Here is a 24,700-nt window from a genome sequence, read left to right on the forward strand (position 1 = left end):
AATGCAGATACTTTTTTCAGATTCTTGAGATTTTAAGACGTTTTAATAAATCTTTCAAATAGTTCTTGGTAAAGAACTCTAAGTAAGGAGCGACTCAGCTCAATCGTAACCGAAACTCTTAACATAATCTGTAGACTTTTTTCAGTCCGGTAAATAATATTTTCTGGCTGTCAATAGACTAATTCAGGGCGACAATAACCTAGTGCTTTGTGCTTTATTTTCGCTTACCTAAAACATGTAAATTTTGAACCGTTTCAAGAAAATGCAGATACTTTTTTCAGATTCTTGAGATGTTAAGACGTTTTCATAAATCTTCCAAATAGTTCTTTGTAAATAACTCTAATTAAGGAGCGACTCAGCTCAATCGTAACCGAAACTCTTAATATAATCTGTAGACTTTTTTTCAGTCCGGTAAATAATATCTTCTGGCTGTCAATAGACTAATTCAGGGCGACAATAACCTAGAGCTTTGTGCTTTATTTTCGCTTACCTAAAACATTTAAATTTTGAACCGTTTCAAGAAAATGCAGATACTTTTTTCAGTTTCTTGAGATATTAAGACGTTTTCATAACTCTTTCAAATAGTTCTTGGTAAAGAACTCTAAGTAAGGAGCGACTCAGCTCAATCGTAACCGAAACTCTTAACATAATCTTTAGACTTTTTTTCAGTCCGGTAAATAATATTTTCTGGCTGTCATTAGACTAATTCAGGGCGACAATAACCTAGTGCTTTCTGCTTTAGTTTCGCTTACCTAAAACATGTAAATTTTGAACCGTTTCTTTCAAGAAAATGCACGTATTTTTTTCGAGTCTCTTGAGATGTTAAGACGGTTTCACAACTCTTTCAAATAGTTCGTGGTAAAGAACTCTAAGTAAGGAGCGACTCAGCTCACTCGTAACCGAAACTCTTAAAAACTGAATTAGTAGATTCATCAAAAAAATTAGCACTGTATGGTGATTCCAAATGTAAGATTTATAAGTTTGGTGTTAATCATCAAAAACTACGATCCTGAGAAAAATTGTCTGATTTTCAAGAGGAGATACATACCCAAAAAGGCGAGGAACGCAGAAAATTGCTCAATCAGATTCAGTGTATTAGAAAAACCTATTGCAGAGGTTTCAAGCACCCATCAGCAAAAATTATGGGATTTTTGTTTTTCCCAGAAAAAAGATCACGGATGCGTGTTTATTTTCCTCAGGGGGGATCGTATCGAACCAATAACATTACAATAAAGGGACAGAGCACATTCGAATGGAAATTAAAAGTTCCAGTGCACTTATTGAGTGACCAGAAAGATTGAAGCACAACTATCTCCCTTTCACGCCTCCTTTTTCCCTAAAGTCCAATCAAAATTCTGAGATAACCATTTTGTTCAGCATAGCTGAAATGTGCATTAAGTGAGTCTTTGGGGGTACCGTTACCCCTCAAAGCCCCTAGGAAAAGGGTTGTAAAATATTAAATTTGCCTATTGCTTACGCATAGTATTTGTTACTTGAGGGGGAGGGGGGCTTCTGGGTGTTGGTTTCCACAGAAAGAATTTTCCGTGAGGTGGGATGTTTCTGGGGGTAAACTTTCCAAGGGAAAATTCAAACAAGGGGATGATTCAGAGTTCCCATACAACATTCTTTTTTTTTAATTTCGTCCTCCAAGCAAAATTCTTTTTAGGACAACCCCTCCCCTTTCCTTGGCTTATTTTCGTAGGATTTCCTTGTTTATTAGGAACAAGGGTAGTCCAGGACTTTCAAATCTACCATTAAACGTAACCATGATTTTTTTTAAATTTGACACGGCACTTTAAACATAAACTAAAAACTTTCAACGACAAATTTTCCACAACACCAAAAAACGACACAATTCAAATATCTCTTAAAAATTTGTAAAGCAAACACTAGCAACCAATGAAATTTGCCAATTTTCTTTAGCTAATGAATTTCAGTGTTTCAATTAAATGAATAGCACAACTAATTGGCACCTGTTTATGAATCCGATGTTGGCAACTGCATGGGCTCCTTATCGTTTAAACAGACCTCTGGTCGAACATCGACATAAAGTCTTTGGTAAAGGTTCATTTCTATGAACTGTCCTTTTGTTCAGAGACAGAATGTATCTTTCGTGCACGTATGATTTCTGAGAACGGGTAGCTATATACGTACATACATTTCCAATATTTCTCGTTAATTCCTCGTTAATCCTCGTAAACACTTAAAGAGTGTTTGGTTGTTAATTTTTGGTCATCTTCGGGCCAAAGCACTGAAGAATGAATATGATCACTTATTAATTACCGGTAATATACTAATTATTAAACCCGGCAATAGCAGATATAAGACCAAATAATAGTTCAAGCGTAAACAAACATAAATCAATATCAATCAATAAATGAAGCCCAAAATGAACGGAGACTAGAATAAATGATCAAGTCAACCTTAGAACCAACAGAAATTACCATAAAAAGTAAAACGGCTAACACCCCCAATGTCTTCTAAAAAACAGGATCTTTGCTGTTTCTTAAGTGGTTAACAGTGCAAACCATTCTCATCATGGCACTTCAATGCTGGCCTTTTCCCCTTTTTTGTGTCATTTTTGTTTTAGGTTTTTTGGAGTGTTATAGCCTTTGTCCATTTTCAATGTTTCAAAATTATTCTTCATATATTTCTAAGTTTCTACTTTGACTACTGTCTTACTGTTTGGTGCAAATGTAACTTTAAAAAATTACGTGCATATTCACATCTGATTTTGTTAACAAAAGTATATGTAGGCTCTTTGATGTTTGAAAGCATACCTTCGTTCTTGCAAGTAGTTACATCCAATTTAGGAGGGTCAAAATCGTCGAATTTTGCAGCTGTACTGGGTGGAATGATCCAAGTATTATCCTCCTGCTTAGGTGATGCATCACAATTTGTAATCCCTATAACTTTATCATCTTCGTTCGGAAAAAAGTCTTTAATTTCTGAAATAAAACCGCAAATAAATTTACAATCAGAACCAGCATAGTAAAACAAGCCTGTCACTTCTCTGAAACAACAAATTTTAACAAAATTTAACAGCTTCGGTGATACAGCTAAATTTGTAATCCCGAAAACCTGATCATCTTCAATTGGAATAAGTTATCCGTTTCTGAAATAAAATTGCAAATAAATTTAAGCTCATAACCAACATAGCTTGCTGCTATATATATAATATATAACAATCTTGCTGCTCCTCTGCAACAACAAATTTTAAGATTTAAAATTTATTTAAAATATTTAAATTTTCTATATGGGGTGAAGTGTCAAAATTACGAAAAAGTCCCTATACGGCACTTAGGACATGAATACAATATCTTTCAAAGACATATTTTAAAAATGAGAGCAAAACTTGCAATTTCCACCTTACTGAAAAATAATTTCATGAAACACTAGAAATAAAAGATTTTTAAATTCTCAGTAGCTTCTCATTTTCCATACGTCTAGGGTTCTTTCCATCAATAGATTCTCATTTCCACATTTTCCATGTATAAAATTAGATGTGTGTTGGCGTATGTGTATGCATCACTACTCTGTTCATCCAATCAACAAGAAACTTTAGGGAGTTTTTGACCGCATTTTTTTAAATGTCTTAGGTACACCCCCCCCAAAAAAAAAATCTACTGCAGGATGAATTTTTCCATATTAAAATGAAATGTATTTGCATATCCTTTTCCGACTCTTGGCATATGTAAGAAAAACAAGTTCATTAGGTAATTCAGCCTACACAAACATATAATTAAGGACGACTTATTCGGAACAACTTATAAGAACAATTTTCAGAGGAAATTTCTGTGTTTGGGGGAGGGGGTTTTAATTGGAGGTAGATTCCACAGAGGATTTTTGCGTAGGGAAGGGGTAGAGTTGTCTATGGGAGGGGGGGGGGTCCCAAAAAACAACTGTTACTAATAAGTGGGGCAGGATTTCCTGCGGAAAAACTTCCACAGAGGCAGTTTTCTCTAGGGGCAATTATCTTCTAGATAATTTTTTGAGGGGTAATTATCATTGAATTTCCCTTCTTTTGAGATTGTGCACCCAAAGCGTCAGCTTTGTCTATTCTAGTTAGGCAAGAGATATATTTTTCAAGCAGCAAAATGCGGGAATTCATGGAAGGTTGAACAGCAGGAAAGATCCTCAGAAAGAAAACGTCTGGTAATCCTGAACCTGGGCGGGGGGAAAACAATTTTTTTTTCTTCAAAATTTCACTAATTTTCAAGCTTGGTGTTGGACTTTGTCATATTAATTATTACAGCTAGGATGTGCCATCCCAGCAGATAAACATTTTGATTTCAATTTTTTTGGAAATGTGCCTGCAGAAAATTTTGCCTCACTAAAAGTTATAATTTAAATTTTATCCTAGTCTTATTTTGCATGCTATGTTGAACTGTCTGGATGGCTATCAGAATCAATGTCCAGCCCCATCTTGAATGAATAAGTAACTTTTTTCTATTTTCTGTTTACTTTCTGACTGTAAAAATAATGCTAAATTCACATTTGAGTACTATTACACGACCAGAAATAACTATGAAGAATAAATGAAACCTAAAGTGAAAAGACACTAAATAAACAATCATTGAAAAAACAAACATACAACAGGGGTACTAATATAAATGGATAAATAAATCTTAAACAAGTAAAACTTCAATTGAATATGTAAATCAAGCTGAAAATAAACAAAAAATTTTGCAATTGGAGTAGGCTATAAATTAAACCCAAAACCAAGAGAAATGAAATAAACAATCATAGCAAACAAACATAGAACAGGTACCATATACATGAATAACTGATCTTAAAACGAGTAAAACTTAATGTGTAAATCAAGCTTAAAACGAACAAACTCCTTACAAACAAGAGTTTGGCTAAAGCCCCCTTCCCTAGCTATAAAAATCTAAAGCCTAATGTGTATTTGACACTTTACTAAAACGAATTGCATTATAGATATTTTATTTTGTACAAAATAAAGAATAAAAATAAACATTACAATGAACGAAAATCTTGGACTGATGAGCTTAATAAATAAATATATATATATATATATATATATATATATATATATATATATATATATATATATATATATATATATTGTTATGAATCAGCTATCAGCCAAGTAACATCGTTTGGCTAGTGCTTTTAACCTAGGTTGATGTGAGATAAAATGAATTGAAATAGCAAAGTGGGCGGATTTTTGTTCTGTGAATGCGAACAAGTTCTTTTTATGTAAGGAGTCTGCTAATTAATGATTACGCTTAAACAGAAGTCAATTTATTAGCTGAGGGTTCCAATACGAAGATTTGAGGAGTTCCTGTTGACAATTTATGTGTTAACCGTGCATTAACGGTTTAGCGAACTGCACGACGGTACTTACGTGGATAAATAAGAAGTACTGTTTCCGGTAAGAATATTCTAATTTTTTATTTACTGGTTTGTGATGACGAGGAATAAGTGTAAACGTAAAACAGAGGAACAATCTGGATCGGTTACGCTTGATGAATCTGAGCATTCATCTTCAACGCATAAGTCAATAAATCGTGCTTCGATCCAGTCATTAGCGGACGATTTCTCGAAAATTCTTGAAATTGTAACGGAGTCTCAAAGTACATTAAAATCAATTGACACGAGATTGGCTAATCTAGAAAATCGAGTAATTTCTGTGGAAAATGCTCAAGCTATCTTACAATCCAATGTTGCTCAAGTTGGTAAAAATTGTGATGCAGTAAATGAAGAAGTAATTTCACTAAAAACGCAAATGAATATTGTATCCACTAAAGCAAAATATTACCGTGAAATGACGTCTTCGTTGTCGGCAAGATTAATGTCAGTGGAATATTTATCTACAGAAAATAACATTATTGTGTGGAATACGGTTTGTGATGATGTAGCCACTGCTGAAAGTTTATTTCAAGAAATATGTACCAATGGTTTAGAATTAAAAAAGGTTCCAGAATTTACAATTGTTACGAATAAAAAAGAGCAAAAGTTTTTCAAAGTGAATGTTAAATCACGTTAGACGAAGTTTATGATCTTACGCAATGGGAAAGAACTTAAGAATAAGACTTTCGGTTCAAATACAGCTATGAAAAATGTTTACGTCAGCGATGATGCTCCATTGTGTGTTCGTGAAGCGCGGAAGAGACTTTACAAGAATAAATCTAAATTGAGTAAAAAGAGTATTCCAGCTTGGGTATCTAATACTGTTCCTCCCTTCATTCAGTTTGAGAGAGAAGGTGTTGGAAAAGTGAAATATATGTATAATGAGCCAATACCAGAGCTACTTGATTGTTGATTCTAGCTTTTCATTTGTTTTGTTTTGATGTTTAGAGTCATATTTTGCTATTATAAGATGAATTTTGTATTCGTGGTTAGCGGCACTAGCACAAGTGCCTGATGAAGAAAACCAATTATATTTTTCCTCGATTGCATTATCCTGTATTTTTTAATTTGAGTGAGATTTTTCCCTTTTACTTTCCATGAGTTTTTTTTTTGTTATGTTGTATGGGCAGTGGGTGCAGCGGCGGGGAGTTTCTTTTGTACGAGACGGTGGAACGTGTTCTACTGTCTTGTATGGAGGGTTCCATGTTGTTATACTTATTATTTATGATGAAATGACAGTGTGGTCTTCGTCGCTATTTATGTTATGTCGTATCTTTTTATTTTTTATTTTATTTATGATAAATTTTCTTTTTAATCTATTTTTTCTTTTTTCAGTTTTTTTTCTTTTGTTATTGATTGCGGCGCTCCTGGATACTGGATATCACTTGTGGTTGTTGTAAGTAGAGTTAATTTTTCTATGAGTTTCCTAGTTTGCCTCCAAAGCTTGAGTCTTGAAAAATGAGTTGGATTATGACAATAATAGATTGAAAAAACTTGAGAGAAATTCGTTGAGTTGGGATGTTCTGGGGAATGGGGTCTTAAATCCGGATTATGATGAAGGAACGATGGATGATTTTCCAGTGGTTAAATATAAATTTCCAGTTGATATTGGAAATAAATCTACTATGGGTCAGCAAAGTTTCAGCATTTTCCATTTGAATTGTCAAGGTCTTTCTAGTTCATTTAATTTTTTAATCGAACTATGTAAGTTTTCTGAGTTGGATGTGCTTGCATTGAATGAAACGTGGCTTCGTAATCATACAATTAGTCTACTCGAAATTGATAGTTATGACTGTGTGACGCAGAATAGGGAATCACGATTACATGGTGGATTGGCTTTATATTGCAGGAAGAATATTACAATGAAAATACGGAATGATCTACGTGTGAATAAAGAGATGGTTTTTGAATCAATGGTGGCTGAACTTTGTAAGTCAGGAAAATTTTTCTTTGTGGTGGTTGTTTATCGACCTCCATCTGGAAATGTGCAGGAATTTAATGATTTGCTGGAGCGGCAAATGGATAAGTTGTCAGGTTTAAATCGCCCATGCTTTGTTTGTGGAGACTTTAATCTTGATCTTTTTTCAGTAAATGTAAACCCGAGAGTTCGTGATTTTTTAAATGTTATGTTGGGTTACGGTTTAAGACCGACAGTTAATATATTTAGTCGAGTGACTTTGCGCTCAGAATCACTTTTGGATAATTGTTAATGTGAAGTATGATTTTGCTGATGTTATTTTGAGTGATGTTTCTGATCATTTTGGTGTTCTTGTTGTTATTAGAGAGTTTGGTGTCCCTACAGCTATGAATATACCCCCACAAATTTCTGCATTGAATATGGATGCTGAGGCTCTTAACATATTCAGAAGAAAATTAAAGAACACTCAATTTGACTTTATAGAAAGTAGCGATCTGCAAGTGAATGAAAAGTTTTCATTGTGGTATTCAGAAATAACTAAATTACTAAAAGAAAGTTGTACAGTTATTAAAAAGCCGGCGTTTCAGGTTAACCCTAGAAAACCCTGGGTTACTAGAGGACTGATGAAGGCCATATCAAATCGAAGACTGCTATATAAATATTCTGTAGTTTCTCCTGAGGCAAAAGTGAGATACAAGAAATATAATTGTGAACTCAATAACCTATTACGAGAAGCGAGAATTAATTATTATCGAAATGAGTTTAAAAAAAGTGCAGATAATCCCAGGCGAACGTGGAGAGTAATTCACTCTGTTCTCAGCTCTTCCAAAAGTTCAATTTTACCTGAAAATTTCAACACTGATGCTTCGATTGTAGATAATATGTGTGACCATTTTTCTATTGTTGGTAAACAGATAGCGAACTCCACGAGAAAATTTTCTGACGATGGAACATACCACCAGTTTTTACCTGAGGAAAGTGATGTATCTGCACATCTGAAACCAGTAACTGCTAGTGAATTACGTACCACATTGTGGAACATGAGAAATAATGCTTCGGGTGCTGACTTCCTTTCATTGCGTGTACTTAAGTATGTTTTCTCGGAAATATGCGACCAGGTTTGTGTTCTATTTAATATGAGCCTAAAAGTTGGTGTTTTTCCCGATTTTATGAAAATTGCTAGAGTGGTTCCGCTTTTTATGGGCGGGGAAAAAAATTTGCCGAATGATTATAGGCCTATTTCATTGCTGCCAGTTATATCGAGAGTTTTTGAAAAATTGATTAGTGGCAGGATGGTTGATTTTCTTGAGAATAAAAAGTATTTTAGTAAAACTCAGTTTGGATTCCGTAAAGCAATGTCGACAGATCAAGCTCTTCTTTTTCTCACGACTTTTGTGAACGATGCTCCGGACAAAGGGTGGAAAGTTGCATCGTTTTTTTTTGGATTTTGTGAAAGCCTTTGATGCAGTGGACCATGGAATTTTTCTGGTGAAGCTGAGGAATTGTGGTTTTTGAGGTATGTTTTATCGTCTATTGGAATCTTTTCTCCAAGATCGAAAGAAGTTTGTTAGTGCAAGTGAAATTAAATCGCTAGTTAAAATTGTTAAATTTGGTGTCCCTCAAGGGTCTGTTTTGGGGCCACTACTGTTTCTTATATATATTGATGACCTGTGAAATGCTATCAATGGACTGTCTTTTGATTTAAAATGTAGTGATACTGGAGCATCAAAATCTATTTTGCCTTATTTTGTGTTGCTGCAAAAACTGGGAAAATGCTTATACAGAATCTTCAGACTGGCATGTTAAACATTGAGAAATGGATGAGGGTTAACAAACTTCAGCTAAACCATGCAAAATCCCATTTTGTAATGTATGGGAGAAGTAGCAATTACTACCCTTGGATTGAAAAAATACAGTTAGGTGAAAATATTCTGCCTCGGGAAGTTTCGACAAAGTATCTAGGGGTGATTGTTGATGAGTGCCTTAACTTCAAAGAGCACATTTCATGTGTTAGTGGCAAAGTTGCCAGAAATGTTGGGATGATGAGGAAACTGAAGCACTTTTTTCCGAAAGACATTATGAGATTGCTTTAATTTTCTTTTGTTCACCCATACCTTCTATATGGTTGTCTTGTGTGGTCAAGCACGTTTTTAATTCACCTTCGTCCCTTTAGAAGTTTACAAAATAATGCCCTACGTGTTTTAACTGGAGATAATCATAATATGTCTGTTAGACATAGATATAATCAAGTAAATATATTACCGATGGCTGGATTATTCCGTTTTTACAATGCTCTTTTTATGTTTAAATATACACACGCGTTATTACCTGAGTGTTTTAGGGAAATGTTTACAAGTGGCGTTAATTTTCATAGTTACTCGAATAGAACATCAACACTAGTTCGGCGACCTCAGGTTATTACAAAGCGATCCGTTTTTTCCATAAGACATGTTGGCCCTCGGGTAAGGGAACCATTAACGCAGGCAATTTCAACAATTGATGAGCTAAATGAATTTCGCAGTAAATTAAAAGGACAGTGTTTGTCTACATATGAGTTTTAATCCTTGCTGGGCAAATTTTCTCTCAAGTGATTATGACACTTTTTTTTGGAGGGCGACGAGGAGGTAGAATAGAATAAATAATTTTAGTTTTGTGTCTTCGGTATCCAATTAGGTCGTGAAATTATTAGAAATTAATTTATTTCGTTTATTTTTATTTATTTATTTTCTTATTATTTTTTTTTGTCCTTTTTTTTTGGGGGGGGGGGGTCTAAGGCTGGCTGGTAGTAATTGTGTATGCAGGGTTTTGTAAAGGGTGATGTATGCCCATACAAGTTTAATAAACTTCGGGTTTTGTTGTTAATGTGTTATTTTTTTTTTTAATAAAACCTTTTTCTCTCTCTTTTCTCTGTCTCTGTCCCTCTGTCTCTCTCTCTCTCTCTCTCTCTCTGTCTCTCTCTCTCTCTGTCTCTCTCTCTGTCTCTGTCTCTCTCTGTCTCTCTATATGTCTCTGTGTCTCTCTTTCTTTCTGTATCTCTGTCTCTTTCTCTCTCTCTCTCTCTGTCTCTGTGCCCCTCTCTGTCTCTCTCTCTGTGTTTGTCTCTCTCTCTCTCTGTCTCTCTCTCTCTCTCTCTCTCTCTCTCTCTCTCTCTCTCTCTCTCTCTCTCTCTCTCTCTCTCTCTCTCTCTCTCTCTCTCTCTCTCTCTCTCTCTCTCTCTCTCTCTCTCTCTCTCTCTCTCTCTCTCTCTCTCTCTCTCTCTCTCTCTCTCTCTCTCTCTCTCTCTCTCTCTCTCTCTCTCTCTCTCTCTCTCTCTCTCTCTCTCTCTCTCTCTCTCTCTCTCTCTCTCTCTCTCTCATATATATATATATATATATATATATATATATATATATATATATATATATATATATATATATATATATATATATATATATATATATATATATATATATATATATATATATATATATATATATATATATATATATATATATATATATATATATATATATCAGTTTAATTTTATTAGTTCTTTCGAAGACTGTTCAAGACACAATAGTTTTCATTCAGTAAAGGGCCAATGACACAACAGGCTTTACACTTTTACAGTAAGAGAAATGGGCGGTAGCAAAACTCTTTTTTGTGGTAATTTTTGTTTGCATTAAGGTTGATTTGCGTATTTAATTGAAGTTTTACTCGTTTCAAATTTATCTATTCATATATTTTAGTACCTGTTATATGTCTGTTTCCTGTGATTGTTTAACAGTGATTTCTGGTCGTTTTGAGTTTGAATTATTATAGGAATCTATTTAAGCAGATCTTAATATTAATATTGCCTTCACTTTTTTTTGAAAAAATTATTTTTCGGAAACTTTTTTTAGTTTGTTTTTAATCGCCAAAATTTCAAGTTTTTCAGCGTTCCCTGTTTCAATTTTTTCCCCAAATTAAAGTTTCATGAAACAATCAAAACTAGTATCAAAGTAACAATATAAAAGTAGCGAAACTATAAAAATTAGCAAAGTAACAATAAGCAACTTGCATAACTTGCAGCCCTCACCCTGTAAAGAAAAATGGCCTAGTGAATCAGTAAATCAAAGTATGACAACAATCAGAGCAACAACAAGCAACTTGTATAATTCATGGCACTCGTCCCTAGTGTGTGTGTGTGGGGGGGGGGGGGGGTTAAAGCCTGGAAGCATAGTTATTGGCTCTTCGGACAAATTAAAAAAAAATGGCTATCTCAAAATTTCGACTGCATGCAAATTGAAAAAGGGGATGGGAGAGGCTGGTTGCCATTTGATCACTTTTGACTCTTAAAAAAGGTGCTAGAGCATTCAATTCGCAATCGAATCAGCCCCCTCCAAGTTAATACAACCACCCTTCCACAAAAACCTTGTATGTTAACAATGGGCAACCTGCATAGGTTACAGCCCTTGCCCCGGGGGCTGTAGGGGATTTATCAAACCCTGAGTAATAGTTATTTGACTTTTGGATTATTTTGAGCAAAATGGCTATTTCAAAATTTGGTTTAGATGCATCTGGGGAAAAAAGCGCGAGAGAAGCCGCTGTTTATCCTTCTATCACTTTCGACTCTTTATTTCCAATCGAATGAGCCCCCTTCAAAGTTTATAGGACCACCCCTTCCGTAAATATCTTATTTAGTGGGGGACTGGTTGCCCTGCGATCACTCTTGACTCTTAAAAAAGGGTCCCGCGCTGCCATAAAACTGAACAATTGATTTTCGAATTTGCAAAATGTTCCTAACAATTTCAGTAAGCTTAGCTTCTGGAGATAGATCACTTTCCAGGCTAAACCCAATAAAAAAAATTTATCTGATATCAACAATAAATCAGGATAGGCTAAACAGTTAAGTAACTATGTTGATTGAAACTAAACATGCAAGGAAAATAGATTTTAAAACCATTTTTGAAGAGCCTACAGAAGAAGAATTTAGGACATGGAAATCAAGAACGTCAATTCATGTGCCCATATTCGGTGATGTAAATTTCAAAAGGCATTTTCACCAGTTTCTTAATATGTAGGGGATACAAGCGTAAATTAACATAAGCACGAATTGAGGACAGAAAGAACAAAAGAGGTCAAAAATGTAAGCTCAAAATGAACAAACTAGATTATCAAATGCGACAAGATGAAAAAAATGACCTGAGAAATGTAAATGTACAGGTCATAATGAACAACCTAGACCACCACAACTGACAAGACCAATCCAAGTAGCTAAGGCCTCTTTGAGGTTGTGTCAACCCAGGGGCACTGTTATATGATCTTTGGAAAATTTTGAATAAAATGGCTATCTCAAAATTTTGGTGAGATACATCTGTGGAAAAGAGGGTATTGTGGAGGGGGGCTACTTGCCCCCTGATCACTTTTAACTCTTAAAAAGGGAACTAGAACTTCCAATTTCCAACCAAAAGAGCCTCCTCCAAAGTTTATATGGTCATACCTTACATAAAACCTTATATGCCCCAGGGGGATAACTTCAAACACTCACCGCCGGGCTTTAGGAACTGTGTCAACCCTGAAGACATTGCTAAATGATATTTAGACTATTTTTTAACAAACTGGTTATCTCAAAGTTTCGATCAAATGCATGTGAGAAAAACAGGCCGTGAGGAGATAGTTGTCCTTAGATCGCTTTTAACTCTTAAAAAGAGAGTTAGAACTTTCAATTTCCAACTAAATGAGTCTCCTCCAAATTATATGACCATCCCTTCCATATAAACCTTATACAGGTATGCACACGGAGCATAACTTACAACTTACCCCCCCCCCAGGCTGCGGGAGGAGGGGGGGGGTGCCAAAAACAGAGGCATTATTATATGACCTGTGGACTATTCTGAACAAAATTACTATCTCAAAATTTTGATTGGATACACTTGGGGAAACGAGGGCGTTTGGAGAGAGGGGGCCATTTGCCCTCCATTCACTTTTGAGTCTTTAAAAATAAACTAAAATGACCCAAAGTTTATACGACCACCCCTACCATAAAAACCTTATACACTCCAGGGGCGTATATTAAAGCACTTGCCCCTAGGCTCTGAGGAATTGTGTTGATCCCATAGTTTTCGTTATCTGATCTTTGGACTATTCTGAACAAAATGGCTATCACAAACTTTTGATTAGATACATTTGGGGGAAAAGACTGGGGGAGGGGGAACTTTTTGCTCTCTGACCATTTTTGACTTATAAAAAGGGCACTAGAACTTCCATTTTCCAATAGAACGAGCCCATCCAAAATTTATACAACCACCCATTGCATATGAAGTGTCGCTGGAAAAAAAGATAAATAATAAAACATGGAAGCATTAAAATTGACAACTCTACAGTGTTGCCTCTTATGATAGTTTTTTACTTAAACAAAAACAAATAAATCTTCTTTGCCATTCAATAAGTAACAAGAAACATCACTGTAGTTCAGAGACAATAAAATACTATAGATTCTTTTGCACCTGATCTTTAATTTCCTCCTTGGATACAAACTTTTATCTTGATAGAGCCTCTTTAAGGGTTCCAAGCAAATGACAGTCTAATAGTCAAGGTTAAGAAAGAAGGGATGAATAGGAAAGGTCTGCCATGCCAGTATTGAACTATTTTGAGATTCAGTAGTGCCACATATAGGTCACATTTTCATAAACCAAAATCAAAAGTGCATGACGTTTTGTTCGAATGGAAAGGCTTACTTTTTTGTGAGCATATTATTATGGTACTTGTTGTTACTGTCTCGTTGATCTTCAGGAAAGTCAACAGTTGTTGACTTTTTATGAATTTCAGAATACTGCAAGAACTGAGGCCTGCCATCTGAACAAAACGGCGTGGTCTCTTGACTAAAGGTTTGATTCTTCTTCAAGACAATGAGCATCCACATGTGGCACTGGTAAAACAAGAAACTGCTTAAGAGCCGGGGTGATAGATCCCTCCAAACTCCAACCCCTACTGCCCAAACCTTTCCTTTCAGACGTGTATTTGTTTGCACCCCTCAAAGAGGCTTTATACAGAAATATTTTTGATCCTAATGAAGAAGTTAAAAATCAGCCACAAAAGTGGCTTCCAGATCAATATAAACAATTTTGCGCAGGAGACATACAGAAATTAGAACAACAATGGGATAGGTGCATAAATGTTGCACCTATCCTAGGAAATAAATGGCAAATTCTACTCCTGCTCCCTAAAAACCTACTCCTACTCCCTGCTCCTCCATCCACTCTTGAAAATATCCCCCCATAAAAAATCATATTTGCAGATTTTTTGACTCTCAATAAAATGGATTAAAATTGTATACAAAAAGTAAATATGACCCAATTATCAATCATAACTGAGCTTTGCTTAATTTCAGGCATCAAACAGTTTGTGGTAATGAACTACATATAAGGAGGGAATCAACTCAATAGCAACCAAAACTCTAAAAAACGGAAATTTGATATTAATAGATGCATCAAAATAATTGGCTTTTATGCTGATTCCACATCTATAAGATTCATCTAGGACTAATTTAGTGTTACTCTCATCAAAAGCTCGAAAAGCTCATCAAATGCTACAAAACTTTGAAAATTTGTCTGAATTTCAAGAAAGAGAGAAAACATCCCCAAACCTTCATGGTATCTTAATGAAAATCATACCATCAGCACAAATGTGTAATTTGTAGTTTTTGCAAGAAGATAGGTCATGAAAGCATGTTTATTTCATTTCTTTCAGGGGTGATTAAATCAAACCTATGGCCCTAGAATATTACAAGAGTCTTCATTAAACAAAAAATCAAAAGTTCTAGTCCTCTTTAAAAAAAAAACAAAAAAACCTAAGATTGGAGGGCAACTAGCCTTCCTTCCACGCCCCTTTTTCAAATGCAAGCATTGTTGAAAGGTCCAATAACTGTGCCTTGGAGATAACATGAACCCTCATAGCCCCTGGGGAGAGGGCCGTAAGTTATGAAATTTGCCCATTATTTATGTATAGCATTCATTACTGAGAAGTATACTAATTTTTTTTAGAAAAGGAGATTTTCTGCTAGGGTTTTTTTTTTAAATAGGGAGATTTTCAAGAAAATTATTCCATCAAGGGAGAATTTCAGGCATAATTTTAAAATTATGAGGAAAAAATTTTGTGGAAAAAATTTTTGGAGGGCCATTTTCAATGAGGATGATATTGTCCAGGGGAATTCTCTGGGAGAGGGGGTTAAAACATATAAAAATATTCCACAGAGGGGGGATATCCACCATGATTTGAAAACGATCAGGAATTAAAGTCTTTTTCAAATGAAAGTATGCTAGGGAGAATTTTCCAGGAAGAATTTCTGCAAGAAATTTTTTTTGGGCAATTTTCACTGAAGATGGGATTGTCCTGGAGAATTTTCTGGGAGAGGGGGTAATTTACATGGGCAAAACTCTTCATAGAAGAATTTTTTTAGGGAAGCAGGTTTCCAGTGGAGGAAAACCTTTCCAATGGAGTAATGCTGGAAAGTTTTCCAGCATTACTCAAAGAGCATCCAAAAAATAAAATTTCAAAAACAAGTTTTCTCAACAGAAAGTTAGGAGCAACACTAAAACTTAAAACGAACATAAATTATTTCATTTATCAGGGGGGTTGAAACCTCCTCAATAACTCTCTCTCTCTTTATGCTAAAGTTCGACTTTTTGTCCCAACTCTTCAAGAATGACTCCTGAAACACAACGGCCACTTAATTGAAATAAGAGGTTTTTTAGAAGTAGTAAAAAACTTTAGCGTGAAGAGCAAGGGATTGAGGAGCCCGCCCCCATTTACAGAACAATTTATGCACATTTAAATTTTTAATGTTGTTCCTTACTTTCTAGTAAAAAAAATTTCTATAAGACTGAATCTTTACATAGGTTAACTTGAAAAAAAAGATACAAATTATCCAGAGCAATTTCACTAATTAATCATAGCTGGAAAAACAAAGGGATTTACCATCATAAGTAATAATCAAATGATCCTACTTTCCCCCAAGAATAGCTGTACACAAAACAGTCATTTTAGCTAATATTTAATTGTTTTAGTATATTTTTCAGCTAATAGAAGGAAGGTTAGGATGTAGATTGTACTCATGATTACTTGGCTAAATTCTTGAAATACTAATTACCTTGTTTAACTGTGGCTTCATCAAAAAGATCATTTGTATCCATTGTTTCACAGTCAAGAGAATCTTTGATTCTATATCTTAGATAAGAAACTTCTGTTGCTGATCAAACCTCAAGTTTCAAGACTCTCTTTCCTATAAGACAAATTGTCAAAAAAGATAATTTTCCAACTGGAAGCAAAAGTGTTGGAGATGCAAGTCATTTTGACATCTGCTGTGTTATAACCAGTCCTTTACTGTATCTACATCCAATGCCAAACTTGAGCACTGCAAATCTTGCTACCATAAAAACATGACACCAAACTAGAGAGTGCTGTAAAGAACTTTATAGGCTAATAGTCACAATTATTTTGAAAAAAAAAAAAAACTTATCTAGAGTGAACTGACAAAATAGTGATAGACCAAATGTGAGATAGACAATACAGATCGAATATAAAGATAGAATGGATGGAAACACGAACTAAAATAGACCAATATTTGCATTAAAAAATAAAGAAAAAGGCTATACACAGAAGTTGACAGATTCTGACCATCTCAAATAGTGATGATATGCAGTACTTATCAGGGAGCCAAGGCGTCACTGAAAAGCATAAAAGGGTTTGTGAGAACAAAACAAAAAATTGATCAAGTTAAAATAGGAAATACAGTAGCAGAACACACGAAAATCCTACTTTTGTGGTGGTATTTCTGATTTCAAAAACACAAGTGTTCAACCCAAGGGAACAAAAGGTCAAATCATGGACAAGTAAACACAAAAGTTGACAGATTCTGACCATCCCAAGTAGTGATGATATGCTGCACTTATCAGGGAGTCAAGGTGTCACTGTAAAGCATAAAAAGGTTTGTGAGAACAAAGCAGAAAAACAATCAAGTTAAAATAGGAACAAAAGTGGCTGAACACATAAAACTCCTACTTTTGTGGTATTTCTGATTTCAAAAACCAAAAATGTTCAACCTAAGGGAAGAAAAGGTCAAAGCGTGGACAAGTAAATTATTTTCCAGGACTCTGTAGAAGCAAGGCATCCATAAATGAACATCTTACCATGCAAAGTTTTAAATTGAGACTAGTGCAAAAACTCATGTGCTTTCCTACTTACTGTAAAAGGCCATAATTTCCTGGCTAGAAATCCAAAGTCCTGTGCTTTGTTCTATTTCTCCCCTCATTTTTAGTCAACATTTATCAAACCAATCTGAATTCTTTCACAGTCGATACTTTAATTACCTTTATCACTTGCAAGCAAAAGGATGATTTTGTTGTTGCTGGTGAATGAATAGTGTGTAAGCTAATCAGGTAAGTCCTAAACTGTTTACCAGGGCTTGTTGCACCATTTCTTGTCAACTGACATTTTAAATGAATCAACACTGGCAGAAGAGACCATATTCTGGTCTAACAACTTCCATAGAGCCTCCACCCAATGGAGAAAGAATTTACTATGCAACCTTGTGTTGGTATACTAATTGTAAAGTTTTTAATTGTGTCCACTTGTACTTGGAAGAATCATCCAGTTGAGAGAGGTTTATGATACGTTTTTAATGATCAAACAGCTTGAATGCCATAATCATTTCCCCTACCTTTGTGGCAATTAGCCAGTTTGGGTAAATTTCATTTTTCAAGCTGAGGGGAATAAAGGATGTCATACAGACCTCTGATGCATTTAGTTGTTAGCTTCTGAACTGATCCCAGAGTTTCTTGGTCAGATTTATTAATGGGTTCGCCAATCCACATACCAAAACATGGCTTAGGTTGAATTAAATCTTTAAGAAGCATAAAACAATATACATACACATAGTGCCTTCTGGATAGTTCAAAATCCCCCACAACTTACTCTTAAAGATCTAACTTAATAATATAAGTTGCTCTTGAGATATTGCTTTGTCACCTTTGGGAAGTTCACATGCTCATAGCTTATTCTGAATTAGTTGTCTGCCTAAATATTTCTTATATTTGATTACTGAAGTGATTGTTATATTCTCTTTGAACTATTGATTACAAAATGGCTATTATTATTATTATCATTATTTATTTCTAACCCACACCCTACAGAGGTATAATACATGGAGTATCACCAAGAAAAACACATAAAAATGCAATGCAAATCAATATAGTAATCAAATAATACCATATACAGAGCAACATATAAAATTTAAAAGAAACTAAAACAAAAGAGAAATAACATAAAAGGAGGGGGAAAAGACGAAGAGAAAAAAAACTCACTAGTTACAGAATCTAATAAGCAGTAACATATTGAAATATGGACACAAACTGTCATTATTGTTATCATTATTTGATTTTTACTCACTCTTTACAATACTAAAAAATGAGGAGTGACCAAAGAGAGAAAAACAAACATACAAATTAAGGAAAAATAACTTCTGACTGAAAAAACCTGATAAGGTGATAATGCAGAGAAAAATGGATAAAAGCAGTATTTGAAAGCCTTCTGTGCAGTGCTTCCAGTTTTACAGTAATATCAGGAACAAAACATTCCTTAATAATTACCTGGTTTTTTGTCCAAGGTGGAAGAAACAATAAAAATTTACAAAATCTAAAATAATTAGTCTGGATTCTTTTTAACTCATTTTTCTTAAGAAGGGGAAAACATTCCAGAAGCAAAAAGACTTGAATGATCACAAAATTTGAGTAGAGCTTGGCCAACGAAAGTTTACTATATTTACCTCTATTGGCAACAATCTTAGTATATCCTAATTGAATTTACTGTGCACTGGCAAAAGCTCAGAAGACTATTAGTAGTAGAAATACTGAGCCATCAAAGAAAATCTACAAGAGGGATAGTAAAGGCACTAAAAAGAAGGGGAGTACAAGAATTTTTGTTAAAAGAAAGAAATTTACATTTATCTAAATTAAGAGAAAGGCCTAATGTTTGAAAAAGAAGTAGCAACACAAGAAACCATTTTAGATAGACCAAGTTTAGTATGGCTTATAAGAAGCAAGTCATCACCATAGGCAAGGTACAAAAAAAAAAAAACAGAGAGATAGGTAGCCAATATCTGACAACCCTTGCTCTGAGGGGGTTGTGGCGGGGGGGGGCATTCTCAAAGTCATAATTTCCAGACCTTTAAACTATGCTGAACAAAATGAATATCTCAAAACTTTTATTAGATGTGTTTGGGAAAGTGATTGATGTGTAGGAGGGGGAGCTGATTGCCCTACATGAGCTCTTTTGAAGTTCCTATGACATTTCTTTCTATAAGAATTGCTCTGGTCTAAAAAAAATAGATTATGCCCATGTCACTCTGTAATTAGGTATTACTATTGTGCTGCCTATGATATTTTGTCTTGAGATTTCAATTATACATCAATTGAATTTCTAATTAGACCCTGTCCGGCGCACCCCCCTCCTGAAATTCAGCCTATGGGTGTACATGGTTCTGATGCAACACTGTTGATCAACAATTATGTTCTAGCAACCAACAAAGGTCTTGTTGATCAATAATGTTGTTGAAAATGATTGACAACTGAAATCATGGTTTGTCATTTTTTGGTCAAATCTAAGCAGGAAATTTCAAGGATGGATTTCATGGGATTGTTTTTTTTTACAATTTAGAAAAACAGTTAATTTATCATAAACGTTTTGTAGACTATGTATTGTTAACTTGATCTGTTGCCTAAAATAAGATATGAGAAGGTACTTTCTTTTGAGGTACCTATCTATTTTCTCTCTAAAGGGCTGTGAAGACATATGCTGTGATTTATGGAAAAATTCATAATTTGATCAGACAGTGGACACATTTATAAATAGTGAATATTATAGAAGCAAACATGAGCTTAATTGAAAATAGTAAGACAATGTTCAATTGATTTTTGAAATTTTCCTGTTTATTTCTATTGAGCCTCCACTGAATCTCTAATTTTTTGTGTTATTGAGTTGTTTTGCTGAATATAAATAAATCTATCTAAGAAAAAAAAACTTTGTCGGTTGCTAAAAGACAATTGTAAATCAAAAATATCCTGCCAGAATGGATTGTTCATGAACAATGTTGCCAGAAAAGGTCTTTTGCTTTGATGCCATTTTCAAGAGGTTTCAGGCTCTTTTTTAAAAACTCCTGCAATTTATTTTTGAAATAACATTTTAGCACTGAGGCTAATAAAAAAATAAATAGCTTTCATGAATCAGCAATAAAAAGCAATTTTTTCCCACTAGACAATGGAATATGTTCCTGAACAACTATTGTATTTGAAAAGAGCAAAATACAAAGGCTTCAAATGAAGTAGGCTATACAATAGGGTAAGACACCCAGTAGTTGGACACTTCAATCACTTTGAAAACTTTTTGACATTTAAACTACTCTAATTACTGTATTATACCACCTAGAAACTTAATTTTTGTATCAAGAAATTTCTGAAGAATTTCTGAACAAGTAGGTTACTAATTCAAATAGTTTCACTTGTAGAGCACCTCCTATTTTTGAATTTACTAACAAGTGACAATTCTGCCTAAACTCGGACATACAAACGGCTCATTGCAAATAGTGATTAAAATAGTATAAAAGATTATAGGCCTATCCAAGAATAGGCAGGTGGCCGACTACTGGGTGTCTTACCCTATCTTTGTAGCTAAGATATATGACATGCATAAACTTGCTACAGTTAGAGGCCTAGTTCTAACCTGTATTTTAGGCTATATAAAAATTTGTCATAATAATCAGTATTTTTTTACCTACAAAAGGGAAAATGTTGATAAACATAAAAGTAGTACAACAAGGATTTTTATTTTAGGCTTTCCCAAATATTATATTTGCTCACTCCCTTGATAGTCCCATAAACAGGGTAGCCCCAAATAATGCCTTTCTATGTAGTTTTATAGGCTATCTTTTAATGCTGTGTAGCCTACTTCAATGTTATTTGTATAATCTTCTGGATACTTGGACCCTTAGATTTATTTTTGGTTATGTCAGTTACCTTACTGTATTGTTGATTATTTATGTCTCCCCAAGAAACAAGCCTCTGTTGAGACAATCTTCCTTTTACCATACAATGTTTAGCCTAATTTATTTTGAAAATGTTGCCATATCCAAGGACTGTCTAATGTTGCCAGCAGAAATTTCCTAAATTTGTGATAAAAGTGCCCAAAAATCTGTAAATTTGTCGGAAACCTTTGACCCATTTTCAACCTTCTTAATACAGTTATTCCATTCTTCATTGATGGATTCCATAATATGAACCAATATTTTTCAAGAGGCATCATCAGCAATGCTTCAGGATTGGCTTATGGTATTACATTGAAACTTTCAGGGCTACTGCTGTTACTTTTTTTTTTCTTACATATAAACTAAATCAAAAGAGTGAAAAACTATTTGATTTACCTAAATCTACCACAAATCTGCATCAATAAATAAATGAAACCCAAAACGAACTGAAATTACAATAAATAACCAACTCAAACTCAAAACAAGCAAAAATTAACATAAGTTGGGCTCAAAACCTCTATGCCTTCCCAAGGCCAGAACATAACTTTCATTTTACTGAAAAAAATACAAATGAATGTGCATTGTCAGTTTAACATACATATACTGATATTTAGTAATCATACTGTTAATATTATTTGATTTATTAAAGTTAAAAAAGTAAAAACATTTATATTTTTTCAGTAAAGTGCAAATTATGTTCTGGCCTTGTGATGGCATAGGGGTACATTTTACAAGGGTAAATAGAGGGTCCAAGGTAGAATTATGATGTTTTTATTTGGAAATTTTAATGCCCAAATTTGTAGAAATAGGGATAATGGGTAGCCTAGCTTAGGTAAATTTGGTTTAGGAAAAGAAAACAGTAATGGATACAGACTTTTGCAGTTTTATAGGTATAACAATCTAGTTCTATCCCATATGGTGTTTGGTCATAAAATAGCTCATAAGTTAATAATGGTATTCAACTGATGGTAAGACAGCAAACCCTATTAAGCCTTAGTGCCGACACAAAATATGAAATAATTTTATTGCACAATAAAGACAAAATAGTTATTACAATAAATTTGTGAAGTCATTTTTTTTTTAGGGACGACTATCATTCTTTTTGTTGAAATATGTAGCCCAAATTATATATTTCTTGAGTGTTTTTTTTCCTTGATTTCGTCACCATTGATTCAGTTGATCCCCTGGAGACGTTAAAACTTGGTAATCAAATAGTTCGTGGTAACGAACTAAAAGTAAGGAGCGACCCAGCTCAATATTAACCAAAACCCTAGAAAATGGTATTTTGATACCAGTACATACATCAAAAGAATCGGCTTTTTATGCTGATTTCAAATATGTAAATTTCATCAAATTTAGTCTAACACATCCAAAGTTACGAGCCTGAAAATATTTGCCTTATTTTCGAAAAAAGGGGGGAAACACCCCCTAAAAGTGATTACGTGGGAAGACCTTTCCATAGAGGATGTTTCCTTGGGGAAGGGAACTTTCTATGAAGGGGGCGCCGTTTTTCCCAGCATTATCTAAAAAACGATCAGAAATTAAATAAAAAAAAAGTTTTTTCAACTGAAAGTAAGGAGCAACATTAAAACTTAAAACGAACAGAAATATTCCGTATATGAGGGGGTTTGCCCCCTAGTCAGTACTTTCTTCTTTACGCAAAAGTTTTTTTAGTGCTTTCAAAAGAGCTATCTATTCTAATTAAACGGCCTTTGTGACTCAGGGGTTTGTGATTCGGACAAAATTCGAACTTCAGCGCAAAGAGCGAGGTACTGACTGGGGGGCGAACCCCCTCATATACGTAATAATTTCTGGTAGTTTTAAGTTTTCATGTTGCTCCTTACTTTCAGTTGAAAAAACTTTTTTATTATTTAATAATACCAAGCACCAGTTTGATTGACTTTAAATGTAAAAGAACATAAACAGTACAATAGAGCATGAAGTAAAAAAAAGCAGGATGTGATGTCAAAGCTCAAGATTTACGTATATGTTTTAAGACTTTACATACAATTTCTATTCTGTGTTTTTGAGAATTTCTCCCTGTCTCGTAAAAGAAATTTCTCGTAATAAGGATAGCTTAGTGATAGAGATGAAACATTCAGGTATTATTGGAGATATGAGGGTGGAAATTGAGGCGAGAGGAATTCAAATTTTGCGGTAGGTATGGGCGTACGTAGCTCCTCGTCTAAAGGGAGGGGGCAGCTGATTCTGTGATGAAGGGCAGGGGGCGCTGAAGTTATATTGGAAACTCACGGAACCTTACATTGGCAGCAAGTTCTATCAAACCTATGAAATGTCTATTAATAAGTAATCATCCATAAGCTTCAGCATTAATCTTCTTGGATTAGAGCTAACTATTTCCAAGATATTATGGATAATTGCTTCTTATTTGACTTTTATTCTTTCATTCCAGCTGTTTATTTACAGATTTTTCAACACTCTACCTATTATTAATTTCTTTTTTAGCCATCTTCTTTTTTTCCAGTGCCTTTTCAACCACCTGCTTTTTCGGCCATATCTAGTGTAAATTTTCAGTTCTAGGTGGGGGGCGGCATCTGTCCTCCTCTGCCCTCTTCTCCGTACGCCCATTTTGGTAGGGTTTGTGGAAAGTGCTTAACAATTTTTATCCCTAATACAGAAAAATATATGATTTTGCTCTAAAAATTTCTACTATACCTATTATTGATGAATAGTAAAGTAGAAAGATAGGTCAAAAGACAATATGTGCAGACAGGTTGTCAAAATTGTGCATTAGCAATGTCTCAGGGATTGTTGAAGGTACTAAGCTGAAGAAAGATACTAAAAAGAAGAAAAAGAAAGAAAAAGAGACCGTCTTAGGAGGGTTGTATGAAATGAGATGTCTGTTCTGTGCTTGTGAGGTAACTTCGAAAGGTTAGATTTTCGTTTTTTTTTCTTTCTTTTTCTTCTTTTTTGTTTCGCACTGAGGACGACTTGGCGGAGGTCCTTGTCGAAATATTTGCTTATTTCTTCTTCTTCATGGTTCGCCACTGGCTGACAAAATCCTCGTTTTTCCACCTTTTTTGATTTTATTTTAAATTTTGTTAGTTTCTTTCCTCTCTGAGTTTCATTTGTCATGTATAGCCAGTGTGGTCTAAGAATGTATTTAAAATAACACCTACATTCCCTGGGACAAGGGTTGTAGATTATACGTATAATTGCCATTTCTTACGTATAGATTTTTATAATGGAAAAGCGGGGCATGTTCGATTTTTGATGTTTGATTAGCAGAAAATTTGCGAAGACTTTCTTTGGAAAAAGAGAATCAAACAGTTAGATGGAATTGGGGGAAGGTGTCCTTAAAATAAACCAAAAACTTGTTGCCCCTAATTAGTTGTATTTCGATTTAGTCT

The 24,700-nt window shown here is 34.4% G+C and overlaps 1 protein-coding gene across 3 annotated transcripts in view; it reads right to left on the minus strand.

Annotated features, from left to right (window-relative positions):
* The window catches only part of LOC148941620 (uncharacterized), a 47,048-nt gene that overhangs the window by 7,825 nt on the left and 14,523 nt on the right, over positions 1-24,700 (minus strand). The window contains exons 1-3 of one of the 3 annotated variants that reach the window (XM_089103872.1): positions 21,322-21,414; positions 16,404-16,535; positions 2,781-2,948 (exon numbers count right to left, since the gene is read on the minus strand). In XM_089103872.1, coding sequence (XP_088959998.1) covers positions 2,781-2,948; positions 16,404-16,446 — 211 coding nt within the window. In that variant the 5' untranslated portion in view covers positions 16,447-16,535; positions 21,322-21,414. Of the gene's footprint in view, positions 1-2,780; positions 2,949-16,403; positions 16,536-21,321; positions 21,415-24,700 lie in introns of those variants that run through there. The other 2 variants (XM_089103874.1, XM_089103873.1) reach the window with 2 other exon arrangements.

This window comes from Artemia sp. Qi Xiang Cuo, chromosome 18, assembly GCF_049724085.1.
Source record: "Artemia sp. Qi Xiang Cuo chromosome 18, ASM4972408v1, whole genome shotgun sequence".
Taxonomy (NCBI): Eukaryota; Metazoa; Arthropoda; class Branchiopoda; order Anostraca; family Artemiidae; genus Artemia; species Artemia sp. Qi Xiang Cuo.